Source organism: Odontesthes bonariensis, chromosome 11 (assembly GCF_027942865.1).
Source record: "Odontesthes bonariensis isolate fOdoBon6 chromosome 11, fOdoBon6.hap1, whole genome shotgun sequence".
NCBI classification, from domain to species: Eukaryota; Metazoa; Chordata; class Actinopteri; order Atheriniformes; family Atherinopsidae; genus Odontesthes; species Odontesthes bonariensis.
This window is the reverse complement of record NC_134516.1, coordinates 14,723,987-14,749,420: the sequence shown is the minus strand read 5'-3', so window position 1 is coordinate 14,749,420 and position 25,434 is coordinate 14,723,987. Positions and strand designations below refer to the sequence as shown.

At 41.1% G+C, this 25,434-nt stretch overlaps 1 protein-coding gene across 1 annotated transcript in view; it reads right to left on the bottom strand.

The window, feature by feature from the left end:
• nid2a (nidogen 2a (osteonidogen)) overlaps positions 1 to 19,567 on the bottom strand; it is a 49,453-nt gene extending 29,886 nt beyond the window's left edge. The window contains exons 1-8 of the mRNA XM_075477649.1: positions 19,257 to 19,567; positions 16,363 to 16,548; positions 16,059 to 16,175; positions 8,990 to 9,091; positions 8,720 to 8,859; positions 5,366 to 5,495; positions 4,941 to 5,261; positions 4,285 to 4,396 (exon numbers count right to left, since the gene is read on the bottom strand). Coding sequence (XP_075333764.1) covers positions 4,285 to 4,396; positions 4,941 to 5,261; positions 5,366 to 5,495; positions 8,720 to 8,859; positions 8,990 to 9,091; positions 16,059 to 16,175; positions 16,363 to 16,548; positions 19,257 to 19,463 — 1,315 coding nt within the window. The 5' untranslated portion in view covers positions 19,464 to 19,567. The remainder of the gene's footprint in view (positions 1 to 4,284; positions 4,397 to 4,940; positions 5,262 to 5,365; positions 5,496 to 8,719; positions 8,860 to 8,989; positions 9,092 to 16,058; positions 16,176 to 16,362; positions 16,549 to 19,256) is intronic.
• Positions 19,568 to 25,434: the final 5,867 nt, after the last annotated feature.

Genomic DNA, 25,434 nt, shown 5'->3' with positions numbered 1-25,434 from the left:
GCATCTCTAAGGTGCTCTTTTTAGATCAGTTGTTATTTTCTTGAAAGAGTAAGATGTCTCACTCTCAACATTTGATATGGTTCCTGTGCTCTGTTCTGAATAAAACGTTGGTGCATGCTATTTGCAAATCGTTTCATTCTGGGTGTTTTTTTTACCTTTCACAGAGTGTCTCAACCATTCGTTCCCAATCAAAATAGGAATACAAATGTGGCTTGTGTGTGTAGTTTCGTGATAATTGAGATTTGTAGATTTTGTAAAAAAAAAAAAAGAAAGAAAAAGAGAAGCATATGTATGCAAGGCTTTACGAATCAACCCCAAAGGCATGTTCGAACATGCAGATTTATGCATCTGGCCCAAGATTTGGCTATGCGGGATCTTCTGTATTTGCATGAATATTAGATTTATTTCTTCCTTTCCAGTGTTTGCTTTGCACGAACACACAAGGTCAAACTGAGAAAGGAAATGAAATTAAGTTTTCATTTATGTATGGACAGAGATATATAGATGCACTCAAACATATGTTGAGGCAATACTTGGAAACAAACCAGATGCTGTAGTCCTACCTCCTGCACTCATTAATCCACTTGATAAAATAAAAACGGATTTTTAAGTCTCCTTACTGAGACTTTTAACCCTCAAACAGTCCTTTGAGGATGTGAAGACCAGCTGGAATGTCTTCATTACTTAAAAATCCTCAGACAAACAGGAAGCGATACACTCTTCCTGAAATTAGGAAGACAGCCTGAAAACTGATAGTCACTGCTGCTAACCACAAGGAAACAAAACCCAGGGAGATTAAACCCACATTTCTCAAAACCCTTCTCAATTTCTAAAAAAAATCATGTAAACTCTAAGCTGATATTCACCATCGGATGTCCCGAAGAGTAATTAGCTTGAGTAAATGCAAAGCCAGATGAGTTTTCTAGACTGCAAGCACCACTCAGGTCTCGAATAACTTCCAAATTGCTTTTGCTCTACTTTCTGTGTGTATTTGTGCCTCACTCTCTCTTTACTTGTCTTTTTGTGAATGCACGCAGAAGCCAAATGCAGGTGATATTTTCACAGGGTGCAAATCTCTGGCAGTTGTGTGAGGGCAACCTGCGCGCTCGATTACACAATATTTTGTGGTGTTTCAACTGCATAAACATCAAAACCCATAACCACCTGAAATGAATGTTTGCATGCTTTGGGTTTTCTTCTTGCTGCTCTTTCACAGTTTTTAATATTTTATCTTTTTGAACACACACACAAACAGTTTAGCCTTATGCATATATTTTCCACTGATGTATGCATACTTGTTCGAAAACCATCTCTCCCTTTGTTGTCTTTATATATTAAGTCTGAAGAGAATGTTCGAAATTGTCTAAAAATGCTTTCAGCTGCTGAGTCCCCCGTCCAACTCCTGGCTGGTCAGACTTTCGAGGTATGCCATTACCTTTTCCTTACGTTTCACATTTTCTTCCCCACCGTATGATTTACTAAAGGCAAAACGGCCAAAATAATAACTTTAAAACATCTTGTTTTTCTAACAACGAGCAGCAAAATTCGATTCATGAAACCCAAACAGACTTGTGGAAAGCGCTCCTTGTGCTTCAGGAAAACCCTGATTAGTCCTTCAAAATTAGCTAATTTTTTTTTACACACAGACTTCTTGACCCTTACGTAACTATGCAAGTTGACTGAGAACACATTCTTATTTACGGCAAACTCCCGTGGGAGTAGTTGCGAGGGAGGGAATGCTGAACACACACACACAAACACACACACACTCACACCTGGGAGCTGCCCTGCACAACGGCAGTATTGTACTGCCAGCTGCTGAGCAGCTCTGCCGCAGAGGGGTGAGGTAGTGTTACCCTCCTAACAGTCTCTGTACTTTCATCCTTCCATAAGTACTTATATCCAGACATATATAAATACATACATATACACTTATATGTTCTAGCCCAAATGTCAATGTCTTTCAATTGCAAGTATACTTCATGCCGACACCGTGTTTGTTTCTTTTGCAGGTAGGGAAGAAATTGTCACCTGACAACCCAGAAACATTTAGAGTTTCTAACAACTGGCAGACATCAAGACATGGTCTTATATCAAGGTGAGTTATGATGCTAAAGCCAATCTTAATGCCTAAACCCAGTCAGGTGGTTGACATTTTGCTTGAAGTGCAACTTGCAGTTTGTCCCATTTACAGCTAAACATTTTGTGGAAATGTACACTTGAAAAGTTACTGGTTGATCGAAAGCATTCATACGAGATAAATGACAAACTTCAGAGGAGTGATTAGCCATTCGGAGCGGCGCTCTCGAATATCCTTTTTTTCCATAGATGGTTCGTTTTACCCAACGTGGGGGGCTGGCTCTGTTCCAACGCTGTGTACAGAATAGGTGGGAGGGAAGTTTTTGTAGCTGCGAATTGGAGCTGTTTTCAGTTTTAATCACCTTGTATATGTAGATACTGCAGGTTACGAAAAACTGAGCCTTTCAAGTCACAGTCCACAGGTTTTCTTTTTTTCTTTTATTTTTTTGGGGCGAGTTAACTCGTTATTATCGTGTTAACTCGTTAATTATTTAACGGCAATAAATATGTTATCGCGCATTAACACAGGTTTTATTTATTTATTAAAATTTATTTATTTCTTTTTAAATATTTTTTATTTTCAATTTAAAAAAAAAAAATTTGGGCCGAGAGAGGGGGAACGACACGCAGCACAGGGCTGTCCGATGCGGAACTCTAACCTGGGCCAGCTGCAGCGAGGACTATAGCCTCTTGTACATGGGGCGCCTGCTCAACCCACTATGCCACGGACCACCCTTGTTTTATTATTTATTTTATTATTGTACAAGTCTGTTGCTCACAGGCTTTTATTTTGTAAAAGTCTGTTGCTGTCTGCTGCGGAACCGGAAAAGAAAGTAATTGGCGGATCCAGCAAACATGGAGAAGGGTACGGAACTTTTACTCGGCTATTTTCATTTTAAAGTTCTTCCAGACGGCGGAGTCGACAGAACCAAAGTCATCTGTAAACACTGCCAAGTTGAATTGTCTTATCACCGTAGTAGTTCTAGTCTAAAATATCCCTTAAAGGCAAAACACACAACTGATAGCAGCAAGTCATTCAAGGAAACAGACAGTGGAGCGAGGCTTCTACATAAAAACTACATAAAGATGCTGATGTTAAAAGTGTGTTTGCACAACAAATGTTATGGCACTTTCATTCATATGGCAGCACATTTAAAATAAAACTAAATGCTGAAAGCGATACACTACTTCTGAATTCATTTTTGGATTTTGCGTACAAATGTGATTAATCAGGGAAATCATGTGATTAATTAGATTAAAAATTTTAATCGTTGCCCAGCCCTATTTTTTTTAACTAAAAGAGCTGACAGATCTGGCTTACCTGCCTGGGTGCAGTTAAAGAAAGAGGACTGACCGTGTACAGTCATTTTAGACAGGAGGATAATGAAGCTAGAGATTTAAGCAGAAGTTCCAGGTGTGATGTAGAGGCCAGGATGATGTGAGACTGAAAGCGGATAGTGATTAATTCTGCCTTCATCATGGAACTACCCCTTCCCTGGATGCCAGGATTAAGAGAAATTGGATTACAGAGGAATAAAGAGAGCGAGAAGAACTTCTAATATTGTGAACAATGAAGCCAAAAAGCAGGCACCCCTGCAGATCTGGCAACACACCAGCTGAGAGAATCTGAATCTATGCTGAGTGGATTTTTACGCAGACATGTCCCCTTTTTGAGAGCTAAAAATTCAGTCCAAATTGTCTTGGATTTTGCTCTATCTCAGTCTCTATTATGTTTGCACTGGATTTGCGCTGCTTTCACTCCCCGTACTCGCTTATTACTATTATACACTCGCTCTCGTCATATGCTCCACCCCCCTTTTTTTCACAAACTATAATCTGGTCGCCCTAATTGAAGGGTTGAGAGTTAACCATCTCGTACTGTGGTTGTTACAGACCAAATATATATATGCACATACAGGAGTTACACAATGTAAAGTGCTAACCTGCTAATTGCACTGTGAACCTAGCCGAATAAAAAATTAAGTTTACAACGAAAAAATAAAAAAGTAAAAAGTGGGTAAGTTATTTCATGTACATGTCGATGGGAAAACAGCGAAACCAAGAGATAGCTTTGTGCAATTGGGGAAATATCTGATCTATTCCCGATTCATTGTTTTTCAAACAATTACATGAAGCAAAAAAAGGACTAAAAAGTCCTACGAAACATGACACGGCCAATGAATAAAAACGTGATTTGCTTCTTACCTCCCGTGTCAAAATCAACATCGTCTTCGTCCACGCTGACCACATGGCCCCCGGGGGACAGAGGTGGTTCGTTTCTGCTCGGGGGGTATAAATCCACCACCTCTTGAGGATGCTACAGGGGGCGAAAGATTGGAAATATACAATACTCGACTTCCAACATGTTTCTCCTGCTGTCTCTGACTTAAACTTAAACCCCCCTCCAGATGCTAAAAAACAAAAACTCTGGGAGGTCTTTACGTCTTGTGTACCGCACTCGGTTGCCAACATTTTGCTGACAGCATCATGCTGACTCCAAATAAGGATTTAGAAAGAAGCATCTACGATTTCAAATTATTCTAAAACTTCTGCCAGTACTGACAGCGCTGCCAGTTTAAATGGATTCTTTTAAATCATGTTTTTTTTTTTATCAGTTCACATGGCTGATCTCATGAGCCCTTACACAACAATGGTCTTGCTGGTTGTGCAATGTTTGTGGTTCAGCCAGTTTATTGAAAAAAATCAAGGAAGACTCCAGTGAGGGTATGATCCTCTCTAAAATACTTCCAATTCACAATTAAGAATGTGTAGTAAAGATTTAATGTAGAAATAGATCATTGTTGCTTTTGGACCAAATATTTGATGAATTCATTTCACTTCCAAGGATGTTTTGTTCTTACCAAAGGTAGCTGTTCCTGACGCTGCTGAGCACCTCCCTGTGAAACCGTGTGTGGAAGATCAGGGGGCGCGTACTGCCTCTCCGCCGGTTCCGATCGGTACTTAGACTCTGAGGTCAACAACACATCTTCGCCATTGTACAACATCGGACGACCAGAGTCCTCTGCAGGAGCAGATGGAGGGTGAGGACTAGCAGCGGGCGCGGGCTGGAAATCAGGGTCCCTTCTTGTCAGAGAGTAGTCGTCCTCGTCCACTTCAGTATCAGGTTCAAAGACATTTTCTGGATATTCCTCTAAGTCACCATACTCGGGGGTGGTGGTGTCCTGCGAGAAGAAGCCAAGGAGGAATCAGAGGAGCAAAAGTTAGGTACGCCATCTGCCCGATAGCATCGAATAAGAGCTAAAGTTAAATAGGAAAAAGGAATCACCAGCGAGAGGCCGTGTTCTCGAGGAGGTGGGGTCACAAGACCCCCGATGGATGCAGGAACAATGTTACCGAAGGAGTAACGGTTCCCAGTGTGGAAAAGCCAAACGCCTGGAATCCCAGTATTACCAACCCTAAGAAGAAAGCCAATCGGATATACACATGGACATTAAATAAATGTGAGTATAAGCACTTCTAAAACTAGAAGTTGATGTTTTTGTCGGTGTTGTTAATAACAACCTGCGCTTTTTCTACTATGGCAAGAAGTAAAACATGCCCAAGCAGCAATAATGGTGCTTCTAAGACAATTCTAGCTTTTTTTTTTAGAAATTCACCATGTCTATTTATTATCCACTACAGTTAACACATATTGTTAATGTTAATGTTAATGTTAATGTTAATGTTAAAAACCTGAAAAGAGAATGCAGGAAAGCTGAATGTAAATGGAGGAAAACAAAGCTTCAGATTCACTATGAGCTGTACAAACAAAGCCTGCATATTTATAACAATGAGCTGTGCAAGGCCAAACAGCTGCATTTATCTGAAATGATTAATAAGAATGTCAACAATTCTCAAACTCTGTTTGCTATGGTTGAAAAACTCACAAATCCCCCTAAACAGTCGAACCCAGACCTCTCCACAGAGAAATGCAATGAATTTGCCAACTTTTTTAGCCAAAAAATCAAAACGATTAGACAAAACATTCACGCAACACAGACAAACAAGAAAACTAATCAGTGTCTAAAACCTAGAAATAACTCTCACGTTATGTCACAATTTAATATTGTTGATTTAAAAATCCTAGAGGAAACAGTTCGGCATCTGAAATCAACCACTTGCACTCTGGACATAATACCATCCGACTTTTTAAAAACTGTTTTTACCTCAGTAGAAAGTGATCTCCTACAAATAGTTAACAGCTCACTGGCATCGGGCATTATTCCCAAGTCACTAAAGACAGCTGCCATTAAGCCACTCCTAAAGAAGAGAACTCTAGACGCTCCGGTCAAAGTGTTAAACGACATCAGGTTGAATACTGATTCTGGTAATGTTTCAGTCCTGGTCCTGTTGGACCTCAGCGCTGCGTTTGATACTGTAGATCACAGAATCCTGTTGCACAGACTGGAAAACTGGGTTGGACTTTCTGGAGCGGTCCTTAACTGGTTCAGGTCCTACTTAGAAGGCCGGAGTTATTTTGTTACAATTGGCAGCTATGAATCTGAGGCTACCTTTACACGGAAACGATCTGAAACCAAAACGCAAAAGTGGCGTTTCGTTTTCACTTTTAAATCTGCATTTAGACGAGCGTTTTAGGGTGAAACTCTGCGTGCATATGGAAACGCAAAAGTGTGTGACGTTTTATTATCGATGCAGTAAACACGCCAGATGGCTAGGTGGCAACACTACCAAGACCAAGTCTTTCTACCACTCCATTCATGAAGTTATCCCACCACTGAGAAGTCCTCCCAGGTCTCACCCACAGCTGTCTAGGTCGCCTGCTCTCTCTATGAACTTCAAGAATTTCGAGAACGTAGTTCATATTTTTGGTCTGTTCTTTACAACTCTCGCTCATCATTGCTGTTATCTGATGAAATGACTCTTGAACGTCAATTACCGCGCCTAAGGCGAGTTGAAAGTCCGCAGGGACAGACATGTTGATAGCCTACTGATGTGTTTCCCACGGTTTTCTGGCGCTTTATTATGCTTGTCACGTTATTTCTATGTGACGAGAAACGCAGTTTTGCGTTTTTCATCGTTTACACGATGGCGCGACAGTGGAGCGTTTTCAAGAATTCCACTCTGGAGGGCGTTTTCACTTTTTTGCGTTTTCACGCCCCCAAAACGCCGTTTCCATCATACGTTTCCAAGATATAGTGCATCCGCAAAAAGGTTTTGCGTTTTTAACCCGTTTTCGTTTCCGTGTAAACAACCCCTGAGCGAGTGGCCATGACTTGTGGAGTCCCCCAGGGGTCAATTCTTGGACCTCTTCTGTTTAACCTGTATATGCTCCCTTTGGGTCGGATATTGCAGAACTTTAACATCAATTATCACAGTTATGCAGACGATACACAACTTTATGTGTCTCTGTCACCAGACGACTGCAGCCCAGCAGACGTACTGTATCAGTGTCTGGAGGAAGTAAACACCTGGATGAGAGAGAATTTTCTACAATTAAATGAAGACAAAACTGAGATCATTTGGTAGCAAAGAGAAGAGGGTCAGCGTTGGTAAATATCTTGAGACTCGGGACCTTACAATCACTGACCAAGTTTGTAACCTCGGAGTGTTGATAGACTCAGATCTGACTTTCAGCAGTCACATCAAAGCTGTCACCAAGGCAGCTTTTTACCATCTCAGAAACATCAACAGAATTAAAGGTTTCCTCTCCCAAAAAGACCAGGAGAAACTCATCCATGCATTCATCTCCAGTAGACTCCATTACTGTAATGCTCTTTTAACTGGACTTCCCAAAAAGAGCATTAAACATCTGCAGCTCATCCAGAACGCTGCTGCTTGAGTTTTAACCCGGACTAAGAGATCTGAACACATCACACCAGTTTTAAAATCTTTACACTGGCTTCCAGTCAGTCACAGAATAGATTTTAAAAGCCTGCTGATGGTTTACAAATCCCGGAACGGATTAGGCCTAAAATACATCTGTGATATGTTCAGAGAATATAAACCCAGCAGAGCTCTTAGATCCAAGGACTCAGGTCAGCTGGTCCAGTCCAGAGTCCAGACTAAAAATGGAGAAGCAGCATTTAGCTGTTACGCTGCAAATAAGTGGAACAAACTGCCAATGGAGATTACACTTTCACCAAATGTAGACATTTTTAAATCCAGGTTAAAAACATGCATGGTATCTTTTAACTTATCTAGACTGTTGCTTGTTTTTAAATTAATTTAAATTTTCTTTTTTTTTTCTTTATATTCTTTTATGTATTTTTAATGCTTCTTCCACTTCCTGCTGCAATGCTTTTATTTTATGTAAAGCACTTTGAATTGTTTGTACATGAAATGTGCTATACAAATAAATTTGATTTGATTCGATTTGAATGTAAAAGAGCTACTAATAAGCAAGCCACAGTTTTCTAGTTTTTACTGTGTACGGTTCGCTTCTCTGGCGCACTCTATAGCTGATTTACAGAAAGCAAATATATCTAACAACACTTTTTGTTGTCATATCACAAGTTCAGTTTGGAAACAAACCTACACGATAAAAAAAACTGAACTTTTTCACACCCAATAGTTTATTGCCCCACACATTTGTGTTTCTCTGGCAGTTTAGATTTATTACCCTGTTGCTGCTGGTTGTACAGTGAGGACAGATGTGATTCAGGCTCAAGTTTTTACTTACTGGTACAGGTTTTTCACACTCTGTTCATTGCTGGTGACACTGTAATAGGGTCCCTCAGTTCTAGAGAAGAATAAATATGTAACTTCTCCTCTACTGAAGCCAACTCTGGCAGGAAGCTGTATCTGAACATTGTAGGACTCCTAGAATGAGACAGAAATACAAGTATTAACACAATTCTCATTAAAGCAATCAGCATTAAAAGTAAGAACCAACTGTGAATGCCTATAACTGTTGCAAATTAATATATCCAGGCTGATCAAATCATCGTACCTTCGGCAGAGTCCCGAAGAAGTTCAGACCCCCTTCAGGGTAGAGGAAAAGAGCGTATGAGTCGGTCTCATCGTAGCCAATCACTGCTTGGAACGTATTGACCTTCACAGATAAAAGAGAGACAAGTTAGAGTGAATCAATTCATTCAAACACTTAAGTTAAAAATTTAAAGTAACTTCTAGGAAAGCTGCTTTTCAGGAATTTTTTTCACAAAATAAAAGTCTAGTTGACAAACCTGCATAATAAAAAATAAGTAACTGCAAGGTTCATTACTCGAGAAAATGAAATACTTCAATTAAAACTTTTTTTATGGGCAGCTCTCCAGGACTAAAAACCACAAGGCTTTCTGAATGTATTTCTTCCTCATTACTTTTGTTTGTTGTTTTATTCAACCCTTTGATGACAAAAAAAATGACCAGTTAAGTGGTTTTTAAATATTGTCTCGCTCTGTTAGTGTGAAAGGGATGAGGTCACCTCCTATGTGTACTGAGCCGTCTTTGCTCAACCACCCAAATCATTCAAACACTTGCTGCTCATGTTTAAACTTCGCACCTCCGCTCACGCCTCATTCCCCCTTCCCCCTTCCCCCTTCCTCCCTATTTTCTTGTCCTCCCCTTCCTCTCTCATGTCTTGCTCCACTGGGTTTCATAGACTTCTCACCCCTCGCTTCCCCTCTGCAAAGATCACAAGCATTTCTTGATTTGTGCCTCCAATCGTTTATGTCACATAAATGAGGTGAAGAAGAAAAAAATCAAGTCCATATGGACTGACGTATGACGCCACTTTTTTTTCTTTTCCAGAACTGATCTTCTACACACACATGTGGGTGGACTGGCCCACTCTGGCAACTCGGAAAAAAACTGAAAAAAAACGCACAAACACACACACACACACACACACACACACACATACACATCGATACCAATGTATGTACACACATAAACACACACACACACACCTTGTACTCATAATGCTCAGCACAGATGTGGATCTCCACAGCTGTCTTACTATATGTTGGACCATCTTTCACGATGATGTTACAACTTGAAAGCCAGACATCTTTACAATGTAAGCCACGGGGTGCAAACAGACACACACACATACGCTCACAGGCAAGCACACAAACACAGATGTCCCTCAACCTATATTCATTTCATGTGAATGTATGTGAGTCTGTTCCTAAGTGTTTACATCAACATCTTTAAGCTATCTTGTTTGTGGGCGGGGGAGGACTTTGTAGTCTCCAGACTCAGTGTAATTAGCGAAGGGGCCTTGTCTTTTTTTCTTCTTTTTGTTTTTTTGCCTGTATTGAAGGCGGATGAGAAGCGTGAGTAACGAGAAGAGTTCTAATTTTTGTTTGTCCTAACACGTCGACTAAAGGTCTCTCTTCACATCTGCTGTTTTTTTGGATGCGTGACGGAGGAGGAGAAGAGGAAAAAAAGAGGATGAGAATCAAAAGGTGGAACTACTGGGCTGCCTCGAAAGCACCTTTGTACACGTTTCTCCCGGGAATGTCTCGGCAGTATTTTGGCGGGAGCATATATCTGAACGTATCGACATGTAAGTGAAATACTCCGTACAGGTCAGCAACAATAAGGCAGAAAATAAAGAAACAAGTCTTCTCGACATGTGCTCCCCCTCACTTTAAATTCTCGGAGGATTACCTGCTGCATTCACATGCGGTTTCACAAGGTGATTTTCCGGACCTCTTATTATTGGGTCAGCTCGGTCATTTCTACAAGATATCCGAGCGAATGGTTATTTACCCACACGCAGCCCCTCCAGAACAGAACACATCTTGCCATTTTCAAGACTGCCATGTTGGCATCTGTTACAGAATCAGAGGCCTGTTATATACCATCAGGCCTAGATCGGAGTTTTTGCTGTGGCTGCTCTCCTTTGCACAAAAACCCTTCCACCCCTTGCTCCATACCCTTCACAAAGAACAGGGCTGTGGAAAAAAAAATAGTCCCACTTTTACTTGACTGTGTAAAAGAGGCTGAAGAAAGATAAAAGGAGGGTGGTCAAGGTTGGAGGAGAGGACAAAGGTCTGGTTTACAGGGGTGTTAAAAGCTTGCACGTCCAGGACCAGCAAGACTCCGGAAAAGGGACGAGTGATGCAAGCGTCACAATCAGAGGGCGTGTACAAGGACTTTACGGACGTGACCATTTGCTGTCCACGATTTGATTCGCAATGCCCATGTGTGGAATACTGCTTTCTGAAAAAGGCATTATTTCACAAAAAGCAGTAACATTTTCCAAAACACAGCCGTGTTGAATGTTTACGGAAAAAAAAGGCAGAAATGTATTTTTCTCTGTCTAGAATACATGCAGTACAAGAATATCCTCCTGTAACTTTAGAGCTGGAGTGCATGACATCCAGTTTGACTTGGAGGAAGATATTACTACACATATTGGATTTCTTTAATTTAATAGTTATTCATGTTCCTCAGAGGATTCATCTTAGAACATCTGTCAGCCCCATGACCTTTCCTCAAGCATTGTAATCAACTTACATTTCTGGTTTTCAAAAGAAATTCGGCATTGGGAGTCGTTCAACATGTGATCTTCGTGGATTCGTTCGAGGGATTTAAATTACACAAAGCTAGATAAAAAAAAGTGCCAAGAGAGAGACCGATTTTTCTAAATATTCTGACAAAACGTAGCAAAGTGTTGTGTAAAAGGGCCACTCGGGTTGTGTGTGCCCCTCCCCGTCCCACCTTTGTGTCTGTCTGTGTGGTCATTTGCCATATGCATTTGTGTCCGTCTCACTGTGTGTGTAAAGTAGTCCTGGTGTCCCTTATAGAATCACAGCTGGAAGAAAACAAATTGCAGCCAACACAGATGAAAGACTTTCAGACCTTGTATCTCCACAGCCAAACTCCCTGCAGGCGTTCTGTCACACCTTTTTTTTTTTTTATGGGATCCTCACGGCTTTCACACAGACCAACAGACCAAAGCAACCAACTATAATCGTCCCTGGAAACTACAAGTGTCTATTTTCAGGCTCATCCTCACCTACTTGCTAGGATTGTCTGCTGCACACTGAGAGGTTTGAGAGCCTGAAAGTACCAAATTGTTACAAAATACTTGCATTAGGCCCAAGATAATACAGTCAACTTCTCATTTCATCTGGGATTTGAATGTGTGAGTCACCACACTGGAGCTATGTCCTGAATCATGTCACGGTTATCTGGAGCTGGAACTCGCTCTGGTTAGCCTTGAGCATACCACAGAAAAGAGGACAGGATAAATGCAATACACTTGTATGTTGGTTGCTGGTGTTTCAGTTTGTCGACCGCATCGCAGCTGCAAACAGGCAGAGTGAGACAGACAGCAGCTGCAGTCCAGTTGCCAGCCTCCCCAGAACTGCCCTGCAGCGTGGGAACTGGCAACACATGCACACACTACAGCCCAGGCTTGTGGTCAGGAGCAGTCCTGGAAGTATTTCACTGTTGTCATATGAACATCCCAACATTTTGAGTGTGTGTGTGTGTGGGAGGGGGGACTTTCCAGTTATAATTTCAGCTCTACCCAATAAGACCCTTGCTCTTTTAAAGCTGGAGGAAATTGTACAATTACAAGGCTTATGAATAGGTTTCAAAACCTTTGACCAAGTCAAGAGCATATGCTGTGTCAAACCTTAGCCACTTTTCCCAAAAGGTTTGCGAACAGGGAACACTGGACACTGAACATTTCCCCTCAACTTCGAACCAGTAGGCTTTGGCTGTATTCTTGTCACAATTTCAAATATTTTTGAGTCATTTTATTGGACACTGTAGAGCAGTGCTGCCAGAGGATCCCTGTTGTTTGTCCAGTGATAAACAGAATCTGTCCCACGTCATGAGGACAGAATAACAGGTTTTGAGAGTTGAAGTACAGTCAGTCTGCTTTGAGGCGGAATGAACATGGGGGCCTCAGAAACAACAAATAACAGTAACGCTAACAACACTTCCTTTTGTGTCTCAGATAGAAGCGAGATCGACCCACAACTTTTCCTTTTTTTCCCCCGTGGAGCTTTTAGGGGAGTGTGAGAGAACAAAGTGCAAAAGTGAACAAAAACTACTCCACTGCAGCACTTAGGAATGCTAAGTGGGCGGCTGTAGAATCGGTGGTTCGGCTCCGGCTTCCCCGGGTCACTTGTCGAAGCGTCCTTGGGCAAAACACTGAACCACACGTTGCCTACATCCATCGGTGTATGAATGTGTGTGAATGTAGTAGGAGGCACGTAGCTGTATAGACTGAGACGTGCTGTATGAGTGTGAGTGAATGGGTGAATGTGGCATGTAGTGTTAGAAGCGCTTTGAGTGGTCGAGCTAGACCATTTACCATTTAAGTCTTATCATTGTATCAGGATGTGCACAAAACCCTTAAATAGAAACTATATAATATATGTGAGTATATCTATATCCACAACAATTCTTCAATTAGTAATGGTTCAAACAGTTTTATTCATATTAGATTATGGCTCCAGAGTTCTCAAAACCATATCACAGTGTTGTGTGAATGCAGCAGTTGTTTAGCTTAATGATCCTGACCCTGACAACAAGTCTACTGTCCGAGGGAGAGAAAATGTCAAATTGTAACATTTTGGCTGAACAATTCATTTCTAATATCTCATTAAAAAAAACTGGACGATGCACAAGCTGTTTTCCACACTTTAAACCTAAACTAACACAGTTGTCAGTTGGTTTAATCCGCATACTGGGATCCATCTTTTTCTCAAAGAATTACTTGCATAAAGACAGCAAGTAATTCTCTGTAGATATAAAGATTCTGGGTCAACTAGTGTTGAAGTGAAGCGGCATTCCCAGATGTCCTTATGCGAAGGAGGATTAGTAACATGGAGCATCAAGTAGGCCCACAGGCGAGTCAATGCGTTTTTAAAAAATAATCCACTGCTCTAACCAACAACAAATTGAGCCTCAAAGTAGTTGATTTAACAGAGTGTGCTTGTGTTTGAAGTGAGGCAATTGCTTTCCAATTACGCTAATAGCATCTTAAACATTAATTCTATAGAAAACACAGCCTCCTTTATTGAGAATAAGTACCTTCACTCATTTGGTTTATCTCTCCCCTCCTCTGGTGTTTTTCTTTCCTCTTGCCCTTCTTGTCTCCAACCCCAAAGCACCACACAGTCTCCCCCCTCCCCCAAAACGCCACCCCATCACTCCAAATACACAACCCCAAAAAACACACACCTCAGGTTAATCAGTTCACACGCACATACCACTCCACTCCACCCCCAACCCACCCCACCCCACCCAGCACCTCTGGCTAATCTCTTCAAAGGAAGATGCTATCAGTCCAAAAAGAGACCCACTGAAGGAAATCTTTAGCCGAGACCCAAACAGCTCCAATATGAGAAGCCAGCTAGACCGTTTCAATGACTAAAAAGAAAGTCACCTCTTAGCAAGCATTTCACACTTTATAAGGTGGACACCAGCCTCCTTCAGACTTAATCATCAGTGGATTGAGACTTGAAGATCACTTTCGAAACTCGTGGATGATGCATTTGACATTTTGTCCAGTTGCATCAGTGCTGTAGAACAAATCTAAAAGGAACCAGACTATGAAAGGAAAGAAAGGAGCAAACACAGAAGAGAGGGTGGGACACTAAGACAGAAAGAGATCCCCTGGGTTTTTTTTCTTAAATCTGCTACTTCCTTCATCCCTCCATCCCACATGCTACACACCAGGAACTACAAAGCACTGTTTGTTTGATCGATAACTGCAGTAGGTCTAGTTTTACTTGGAGCGTTTCCAGAGGTTTAACCTAAACAAAGCCTTTAATGCTCCTTGAGGTAACTCTTTGTAAGCGAGGTTTGTAAGTAATGAATGACTTCCTTGGAAGGTTTTTTTTCTTTTAGATTACAAATACAAGAGATGCACATGTTTAAGAGGTAAGCCCCATTTCACCATAAATGTGGCCAAGACATGCTTCTGTCCAGGAGAATTTCAAGGGTGTTCCTACAGAGCGATGGACATAAAGTGAAAACCGGCCACGAAATGTTTACAAATTGTGGGGTGCTTTTCTCCTGATGGCAAGGGAGAGTTTATTTGGACTGAAAAGGTAGAGACATGAGGCAAAGGGACAGGTGCCCATTGGGAAGTACTTTGGCCCACTTTGAGCGTCATTTATCATTAGAAGAACAGCTAAAACAGCAGGAGCCTTTGCTAAACAGCTCACGCAGGCACGTTTTCTTCTTTAAAACCCACCAGAGGATTTTGTTCCAATGCCAGTTCTAAACATTCAGACAATAAACACACATTTGATGCCATCCCTGAGGGTGTCCCCCACGTTCATTGCAAACAGATGTCATTAAAACCACATAAAAATTACATTAAAAAGACCATTCTTGCCTGAGGTTTTTTTCTTTTCTTTTTTTTTCTTCAGCCATTCAATTATTCCAGTAATGGCAGTCTGCACATCTACAGTGTAACCGCAAGCAGGATCTGCTAATAGCTAAAACTTTTAATGGCGCCAGCTTTACAAAATGATAACAAATACAGGCTAAACAAACAGGGCTCAGGCCGTAGCCCACAGCTAGCTAACTGACCCCGTAACAGCATTGTCCTTGCTCATTACATCCCCCAAAAGTCCCTACACTATGGGAAGTGTAGCACAGAAATGTAGACCATGCACAAAATTAATACGAGTATCAGGGTGAAATACGAGACTGGCTTAGAATGATTAACAATCAAGGAGGGGAATAATGGTCAATGCATGAGTGGTCAAGGCATGTTAGTTTCTACCTGTGTGTGAACTGCTGGAGAGGATAATGACTTGGAAGGGTGGGGTGAATTTTGATGACATTTAAAGATGGCCTCTGACCCTTTAAAAAGGTTAAGAGGCAGATTAGGAGGGGAAGGGGAGGATTACAAATAGACTCCCACACCCCAGGCAGATTATAAGTGATGCACATCTTCCAGGAATTTGGGCTTGTGTGTCTCAAAAGAACCAAAACATGCTGGTGAGGGATATGTGGGCTCCTCACATAAAATGATGAGATGAGTACTCGTACGTGCAAAGCTGGACAAAAGTCACCAGCGTCAGCTGGCGCCTTACCTTGTTTGATGGCCCAGTGTCTCGACTTTGTCCTTCATATGCTGCAACATTCTCCCATGTTGCCACTACAGCATGTGTGGGTGTGAATTTTGCATCTGGGAACCCCCGATGTACCTCCTATGTGGGAAGATGAATGAACGAAGGGATGAAGGGAAAGAAGGAGAAATGATAAAAAAAAATAGACAACACAAGGGACTGAACTAATGGATGAAGAGCTGAAAAAAGAAGAATCCAGATCTTGGGTTAAGTGAGGTTCTTGAAAGTCTTTCTCGTTTTAAAATTGTACAAAGTAGATTTAACATACCCGCGTCACTCTGTTTAGTACGTTGGGTGTTTCAGTCACTCGGTAATAAATCTGTCCTTGCCCTCCGCTGGTGTCTATATCAGCCAGGAACGGAGCCACAACAGGGAAATCTGTAGGGAAGCCATCGTCAACATATTGCTTTTCCAGTGGCAGGTCCTGGGCCGATATGATGCCATTGGTGGCCACCTAAAGCGACAAACAGAGAGAATTCGGGGATGAAGCACCATCTTGAACCTATAAGCCACTGGAACCCCCCCGCAGACCCCAGAAATTGCATAATGAACAGCTTCATTTCCCCCTATAAACCACTAGAACTCCTTCAAGGATCCTCCTGTTTAGACTCTGATTATGCTTTAGAAACATGCAAACCACAATGCAATAGTTTTCCACTTGATAGCCTATATTACGCTAGATCATAAAGCATGAAACTCTCTGATGCTTGAGGACGCAAAATGTCATACAAAGCAATGCTTGCTAAATGGTCTGCAATTGGAACAAATGTAATTAGTGTAGGAGTGCTGTGGTGGAATGGAGTATTCTCATTATAGGCCACTTCACACTGTTACTAAACAAAAATTTAGCTGATATCACATAAATGTACTTGTAATTAAGTATAGGTACATTGTGGTATTTCTACTTTTACTTATCACTCTTCTTAAACTGACCACAACACTTTAATTAGGCTCACATTAATGTATTACAAACAATGATTTTAGAGTAGTGCTGGGATGAGTAAGTAGAAATATTTGGAACTTGCATCAAAGAGTAAAACTACTCATAATGCACAATGAATGGCCTTTTAGAATGATATAATCATATAGAGTAAAAAATTGAACTTTTTTGCATATGCACTTTTTATATGAACACTTTATGAAAAGCTTGATCTGATCTTAAAGGTTCTATGTAATGGTTATTCAAAGGTTCATGCTTTTGTTTTGAGGTCTACAGAGACACGTTTAATATGCTTTATTCTTAAAAAAACAACAACACATTATTTCTATTCTACTGAACATTACAGCTCTAACTTTTAACACCTGTCTGATATGCCTAAATTTTAGATCCTGTCTCTTTAAGGCCCCAAAATGTCTGGCGTGATGGGTTAAAAATGTTAGAAGGGGGGAAAGGGCTGATAGAAGGGGGGAAAGGGCTGATAAACCTTGCGTGTCTATGAATGTGTGTGGTTCTGGTGGGGTGAGCTTGGCATATATGTGGTCATCAGAGGGTGTGAAGACAGCTTGCCCAGCAATTTGATGTCACAACGCTGACTTGCCCATGATGGGATTTGTTGTGCACACGGACAGTGCACCACTTTCTGTCAATGCTAATTATATAGGAACTCTATATGAACACTTTCCATTACATGTTCAGTTGTACCACCTCGATGCAGGATATTTTACTGACCGTCATAGCAGCACCATCTGTAACTTCTGAAATCTCATCTTGACACGAGATAAACAACACAGCAAGGAAGGCTATGGAGGTAATACTTTGGCTAATGGAGCCATACTTTATTCTTGGTATGTAGATATTTGCCACAGTTCGGAGACAAACTCAAAGTCTGGAATGGATGATTTCAGCAAGAAAAAACAGAAGAATTGGGGAGCTCGACTCCAAATCATATTACATAGGAGATCATGCACAAATTGGGTAAGATAACCAGGATGTTAGCAAGCAAAGAGTGGATTTCAGCTGTTAGTAGCTGGATATGCTAAGAATGAAAAAGCAAGTAATGGTCTTTAGTAACCACGGTCAAATATTAAATATAATATCCTGTATATGTCTGAATGTGAGAGCTGTCGTCGTGATGACTCTCTCGCCAGTCATTCCGCAGTGTCTGAACATCAATATTACATGGCGTTGGAAAAACACCATATAATTAGGACGAATACAAGTTTCCTCAGGGGGCAAAAGTTGTCTATGTGAGTATTCACAACCAACTATAATTGACCCAGGTGAAGTTAGGCCAGGTTTACTAAACTGGACAAGTTTTGTCAGGAATTATACGCATAAAAGATAAAAGAAAGCCTGGATGGGTAGTTCAAGAGCAGCGTCTTCAGGTGAGGAAAACAACATTTCACGCCACAGACTCTGAACCTTTCAACTTCACAGACCTCCTGCCGGCACAAGAAAGCTACGAATACTGATTGAGACCTGGAAAAGATCTCTTTCACCCTTTGCATTTTGTGTCATCCAGTTCCGCACAACATTAGTGAACACCACTCAAAAATATATAAGAGAGCTTAAACTGGAGAAGATGATCTCATTTCAAGTAAATCTATGTGATACAGAGAAATAAAACAAGTTCAGTTCAACCCAATTCGCTCCTATTCAAATGAACTAGTCTAAGTTTTTAAACAGGACACTTTCTTTATTTTTTCTTACAGCATTGTTCAAATAAAAAAAATAATAAGAAGAAAAGCAATGCCCTGAACCATTCCACACAGTGTGCTCTCCTTTTATTGAAAAAAAACAACAACAACATTTTGTTCTTTTTTTGGTAACAATTCTTCTTGAAAGTTATTTCCTACCAACGACCACATGCCTTTATTGTTGTTTTTTTTACATCTGCTGGGTGTTTGTGATGCCAGAAGTGTTTATAATCACGCACAGGGGAGAGATTAGGATTGGAGCATTTGAAGCACAGCGTGTTGAAACCCTATGCAAACACAACGGACAATTTGTGGTCCCTGAGATGAACTCCAAAAGCAGTTGATAATGAACCGAGTGCCCTCCTTCTCCTGTTTTTTCGCCCATTCAAACGTGTCAAGAAATCACTCAACTGAGCGCAGTGGAAAAGGCAGCGCGGCTCCATTTACTCTGCAGCTGCCAATGTCACCTGTGAAATACTAAAACTACAGAAAATGGTCCAAGGCAGCAAATAGAAGTATACTCACATATAGCTGGTAGAAGGGGGAGTCATAGAAGTATAAGGGTTTAGGCAGGATGAGCACTCTGGACGTCTCATCGTCGCCCTCTGCCAAAATTAAATCCCCACTCAAAGTGCCGTAAGGAAACATATCAGCCCGGTGGATGGCAGAAACCACACACACACTGCAGCTCAGGCACAGCAGACCCACAGCCAGCATGGCCCCTCTCTCCATTGTAGAGCTGGGGCTGATCGGGGAGCTCTGAGCCACGATACGGGGCAGAAAGAAGGAGGTTCGGCTGGACTCAGAGAGGGGAGCAGAAGGGAGGAGAACTCACCAACTCCTCTCCACCGAGACCCTGTTATTCTGCAGGGAGGGAAGGAGGAGCCGAGGCCCGCTCTGATTGGTCGCAGCCGGGTTGAGTGACAGTTTTTTTTTGGGGGGGGGGGGGGCGGGGGGGGGGTGTCGAGACACATCTGGCTCGTATTAAAGAAAAGACAGATAGAGCATTTTTAATCCGGATGTAACTGTATATGTTTCTTAACACTGACAAAGACACATGGGGTTATAACATGTTTTTAATACGCACACACACACACGCACGCACATACACAAACACACAGTCACTGACCCACATGGAGGAGAAACTATGTTATTACTTTCTTATCATATGTATTTCTTCATTTCTATTAAGACGGATAAAAGGCTATTTTAGAGATTTAGAAATGACTAAAGGAGATCAGGTTATTTCCAGGAAACGAGCAATAATCATCAAATTTGAAGATGAGTTCTTACTGTTACAGTTTTTCAGTCCAGTCACCATCCAAACATAGGAAGATGTTTGTTCTATTTGTTTGAATAATCTGAGAAAACATGAACTCGAAGGGATGCAACTCCGACACACTGAACCACTTTTGCCACCTAGTGTCTGCAACAGCTTACTGCAGCATTCGCAGGGACCTGCGGCACGTTTAGAGGGGTATGTTCATGGGACGGTTGGACAAAAGAAGGAATAATTGTAATAAAGAGGGATAAAATCGTTTGTTAATTAAACTTTTTTTTTTTTTAAATGTAGATGTATAGCCACAGAAGGGCAGCTCTTAGAATGGTTCCATACTAGCTCCATTTGAGTTGTCCATCCTGGTTCAATTATGTTGTTGATCCAGGTGTCTTCAGATGAGATTCCAATTTTTAGCCCATCTATACAGTACCTATGTACCTGAGCATAACTAATGTAGGAAATTGACATGGGGGTCATGGACAATACCATAAAGGGCCCATTTTTTAACCCATTGTTGACCAACACAGACCCCACATACAAATGTTGGCCCTTCGACAACCCCCCGATCCCACCGTTATCTTTGCACAGATCCCCCCCCAACGACAGAGGAAGGAAAAGACGAAGATACACAATACATAGACAAGCAGAAACAAGCCGAACATGTGGAAGTAGGATACAAAGTCATTCAAGACTTCCAGCCACTCTTAAAGTCAAGACAGTACTGACTTCTGGAATGGGTGCGGATAACAAGATTCAAAGGATTAGTCCTGTCTTTTATATAACCTTTCAACTAACCAAAACAGGATTCATAAGCTGTAGTTCCAACTGTTACAATCACCCAGTATTTTAGGGCTAAAAAATAATCCTAGTAGCTCTGCACAAGACAATCAAAATAAAATGCTTCTTAGTGTTTCCATAGAAATTAAGAGCTTAAGTATCAGCCAGGTGCTACTAAATTTAGGCGGAAGTTTTGGCAGTTTGCTGGTCTGGAGCATTCAGGTGTGTGTCAACACAATGCCAAGGAGGAAAGACTTCAGGAACCATCTTAGAAAAGCAGATGTCACTGCCCATTAACCTGGGAAGGCTTTTAAAACCGTTTCCACACTTTGCGGAATCGATCATTTTGCCATGATAGAGATGATTCATAAGTAGAAAACATTCTCGACAGCTGTCAATCTTCCCAGGAGTGGATGTCACAACAATGCAACTGCTGGAGTAACTGGAACAAAGTTGCATCTGAACAAAACGCAAACCTTCTGGAACAATGTCTTTTGGACAGGTGACACCTAAATGGAGACGTTTGATCATAATGCACAGCAGCATGTTTTGTTTGGAGAAAACCAAACACAGCATATCACCCTAATACCTCCTACCAACTGTCTGGCACGGTGGTGGAGGGCTGATGATTTGGGCTTGTTTTGCAGCCACGGGACCTGGGCAAATTGCAGTCTTTGAGTTGACCTCTGGATGCCAAAGTATTCTGGAATCAAATGTGACGCCATTTGTCTGACAGCTAAAGCTTGGCCTAAATTGGGTCATACAACAGGACAATGATCTCAGAGACAGCAGCAAATCTACAACAGAATCAAGGTGTTGCAGTGGTCCAGTCCAAGATCCAGAGCTCAAGTAAACTGAAATGCTGTGGAGGGGCCTTGAGAGAGCTGTGCATGAAAGAAGGCTGCAAACCTCCACCCGAAATTCCTCCTCAAACATATAAGAGACTGATAACAACCTACAGAAAATGATTACTTCAAGTTATTGCTGCTTTGTGTAATTTGTGTTTTTAATCATCTGAGGCTGTAAAATTAGCTAACTTTAAGAACCGGTAAGAACCAGTTGATGTTTTATTATGTCTTGGACTCAAATGGAGTGTTGTTAACCAAACCAGTGACTAGGGATGTTTGCAGTTTTAACCCAGAATGGTTTTACTGATGCACATTCCGATATACAGTCCTGGAAAGTTCCCACCTGATGCACACTTCAAACCAAATAATGTAATCTGGATTCAATTCTATTGTCCAGAATCCCTGTCATAGCAGTTAACTGCTGGTGTATAAAACTGTCAAACTGCGGGAGCATTTGTGGCATGATGAAACAGTGAGTCTCCATGGAAACAATCAGTCTCATTGTTACAGTTTATAATTTGAAGATTTATTGCCCCCTGAAATCATTAAGAATAAAACGTAGTATTTTCTTCATAATGCGAGCATTTACCGTCTTTTATGGAGCTCTTGTAGCTTGTATGCAATTTGAATATCACTACTTTTATATTCCAGTTCATAAAGGAGGATAACACTATGGAGAGTCATATTAGGCACAGATCAGTTTGTGATGAATTGCTTGCCCGGATCCCTGCTCCAAGACTGTGCATATCAAAATTCAAATAAGTCTGACATTTATAGAATTCAGTGGAATGTTCTTGACTGGCCATGTCAGAAACCTGACCTCAGCTAAATGCCCATTTGGCTGCGGTATTGGTGTCGTAGAGCAATAAACCACAACACTTCTGAATGCAACTATTACGTGTGAACGGTGAGAGTAGAAAAAAAAGGGAACACACCTTATGCAAATTACATGCAATGGAGGGTGCTTGCAAATCCTTTATATTCACTTTATGGAATTCATACATTTTTTGATTGAAATGTTTTTGCTTCTACTGTCAGATTGGATGCGGTGCATTCTTTAGGTCTCGCCACAGATGCTCCCTGGACTCCTGACCCAGCCTTTGGCTGTGCCTCCGTCAGTGCTTGCCCAGACTTTGCAACTGATTTTCTTCAGGCTCCTCTCCACGTTGGCACGGGCGATAACAAGTGCTTGGATTTTGCTTTTATCCAACCAGATAATCTTCTCCTCATGCTGTCAGACTAGCATGCTTTCCAGTAGGTTCTCAAATCTCTTCAGAGAGAAAAAAGCACATGATAGGCTGTGCATCATAGATAGATAGATAGATAGAACTTTATTGATCCCTCAGGAGGTTCCCTCTGGGAAATTAAGGTCAACACTTAACCATTTGTGTTATGCTCTCAGCAGCTGCGCTGGTTTTGTAGAGATGGATTCAAACATGTTCTGAGATATAAACCTTATTATAGCCAAAAATACCCACAATAGATGCTTGCACTTACATAAAGGATCCTACAGGTGGAGGCAAAGGCAAGGCTGAGATTATAAACCACACAAATATGAAAAAACAGACTGTAGATACGGTTTTGCTTCTTTGATATGTGAAAAAGCTATTTAATGTTTTACTCTGTGTATGAATATACTAAAAACCTTCTAATATGTAATAGTAAAACACATTTGGATGACTGTACTCAACAAAACTTGGAATATAAATGTAATTACGCAACAGATTGCTTCCCACAGTCATTCGAAAGATGTGAGGAACATCCAGTCTCATCATATTTTCATATTTAGTAGTAATCTCTGTTTTCCCGTGTGTAATTACAGGATGCGGGCTGCCCAGGTTGCAGTCGAGACATCCGACATTCAAAATCAATGAACTCATCAATGATTCAGGCACAGACCATTAGCAGACGCACACATATACCGTTGACTGCAGCGTAGATGTTTGTGTGTGAAAGAGTGCAAGAAAGAAACGCATGCAGCTGGTGTCGGCACTTACACTGAAGCAGAGCCTCAGACTAAAACTCTTTATCACCACAGTACAAAACAGAATTTGTCGATCAGAACCCTGATTAATTAAACAGTGCTAAAGGGAAAAAGAAAGAAACTCAACGTCATAATTCCCAATAGGGCTCAATACAGGACTAAAAAACTAGAATCTTAGTAGCTTTGAAGGTTTTAGTAGCTTTTAGTGTTATCCATTTGACAAACTGCTTGCTTGAAGCTGTTTCTCTCAGTCATCTGGTGCATTTAAAGGTATAGCTGCGACTTCTTTTTTTCATGAAACAGTACATTGTGTTTTCAACTGAATGAAGAAGGAAGAAGAAACAAAGGAAAGGGAAGGGAAAAATACAGAAAATGAATAGGAACCGTATAAAAGGGAACTTGTTGTGAGAGGGAGAAAATACAGAGCAAAGGTAAGAAGAGGCAGAGATGCTGAGAAATGAAGGGAAGCACAAAGAGATAATTTTAAAATTAAAACCAGGTAGAGGCAAGGAGAGTCCGTAGTGTTCTTCTGATGAAAGCTTACTGCCTTCCATGGGCAAGGTGATTCAAAAAGGCTTTGAGAGAGAAATGAGAGTTAAAGGTACAGTGCAGTGCAAAGTTATAAGAAGCCTTCAGTTTAATTCGATAAATCAAATAGCTACAGTGGTAAACAGGAGTCTAAAAAGCTGCAGAGCTGCAGCTCTCTTGGAGTTTGTTCCAAAGATAAAAACTGAAAGTAGCTTTTCCATTTTTAGTCCAAACTCTTGGGACAGAAAGCAAACCTGTTCCAGATGACCTAAGATGCTTGGAAAATTCATTATGTACCAGAAAATCTGAAATGTATTTTGGCCCTAAAACATTTTAAAGCTTTATAAACCAGCATCAGTAACTCTCAGGAAGCCAGGGTAGAGACCTCGGGAGTGAAACAATCCACTTTTCTGGTCTTGGTGAGGACTAGAGCAGCATGCTTCTGAGTCAGCTGCAGCTGAAGTGGGCAGAAAGAGAGATGAGTGGAGAACAATGAAAAAAGCAGCTAGCGGCATTATGGCAAAATATCATCATTAGGAATTTGTTAATGGTCCTGAACAAAAGCACTCAAGTGTTCTTGTCATTTCAGGGCTTTCAGCATACATCATATCCAGTTTTCAGATCAAGTGAGGCATTTATTCTGTTCTTAAAATGGACAAAGTGATGCATTTCAATGGCATTATGGGGCTTTTATTCTTTTTATTCTGCTTTAATTTGTTTCATTAAAGATTGGCAGATGCTGAACTGCGCTTTAATGGTTCATGTTCCCCTGCATTAAAAAACAAGTTTTTAACCTGGTTAAAATGTCGATGTGATGTTTTACACATTTGTTTAAAGACATATCATGAACAAAATCAGTCATCCGTGATATTGCTTTCTGGTGCAAACCTGCAGAGCGACACCTACAGCTTCAGACAGTGAGGCCAGACATATGTTCCATATAGAACATTAGAGGAACCAATTTTGGAGAAGTTATCGAGTTGCTCCAAGCAGCTGCTACCAGCCATGGTTGCTACGATGGTGAACGAGAACACACAAACATATAAAACAATGTTTCCACTTTCTGTCCCTTTCGACAACAACATTTGAAATGTGAAACTGGCCAGTTGGTTGAATGAGCAGGCAGCTATAGTTGCCTGTAGCCATTTTCTTGTGATATTGTACAGTGAAGCATCCTTTTTTTATCAGAGAGAAACAAGAATTGCTCTATTGTTCAAAGAACAGGCCATCGCATAGCACAATCAAAGTAAACACGGAGGACAGGGTTCATGTTAACAGTTCATAAAT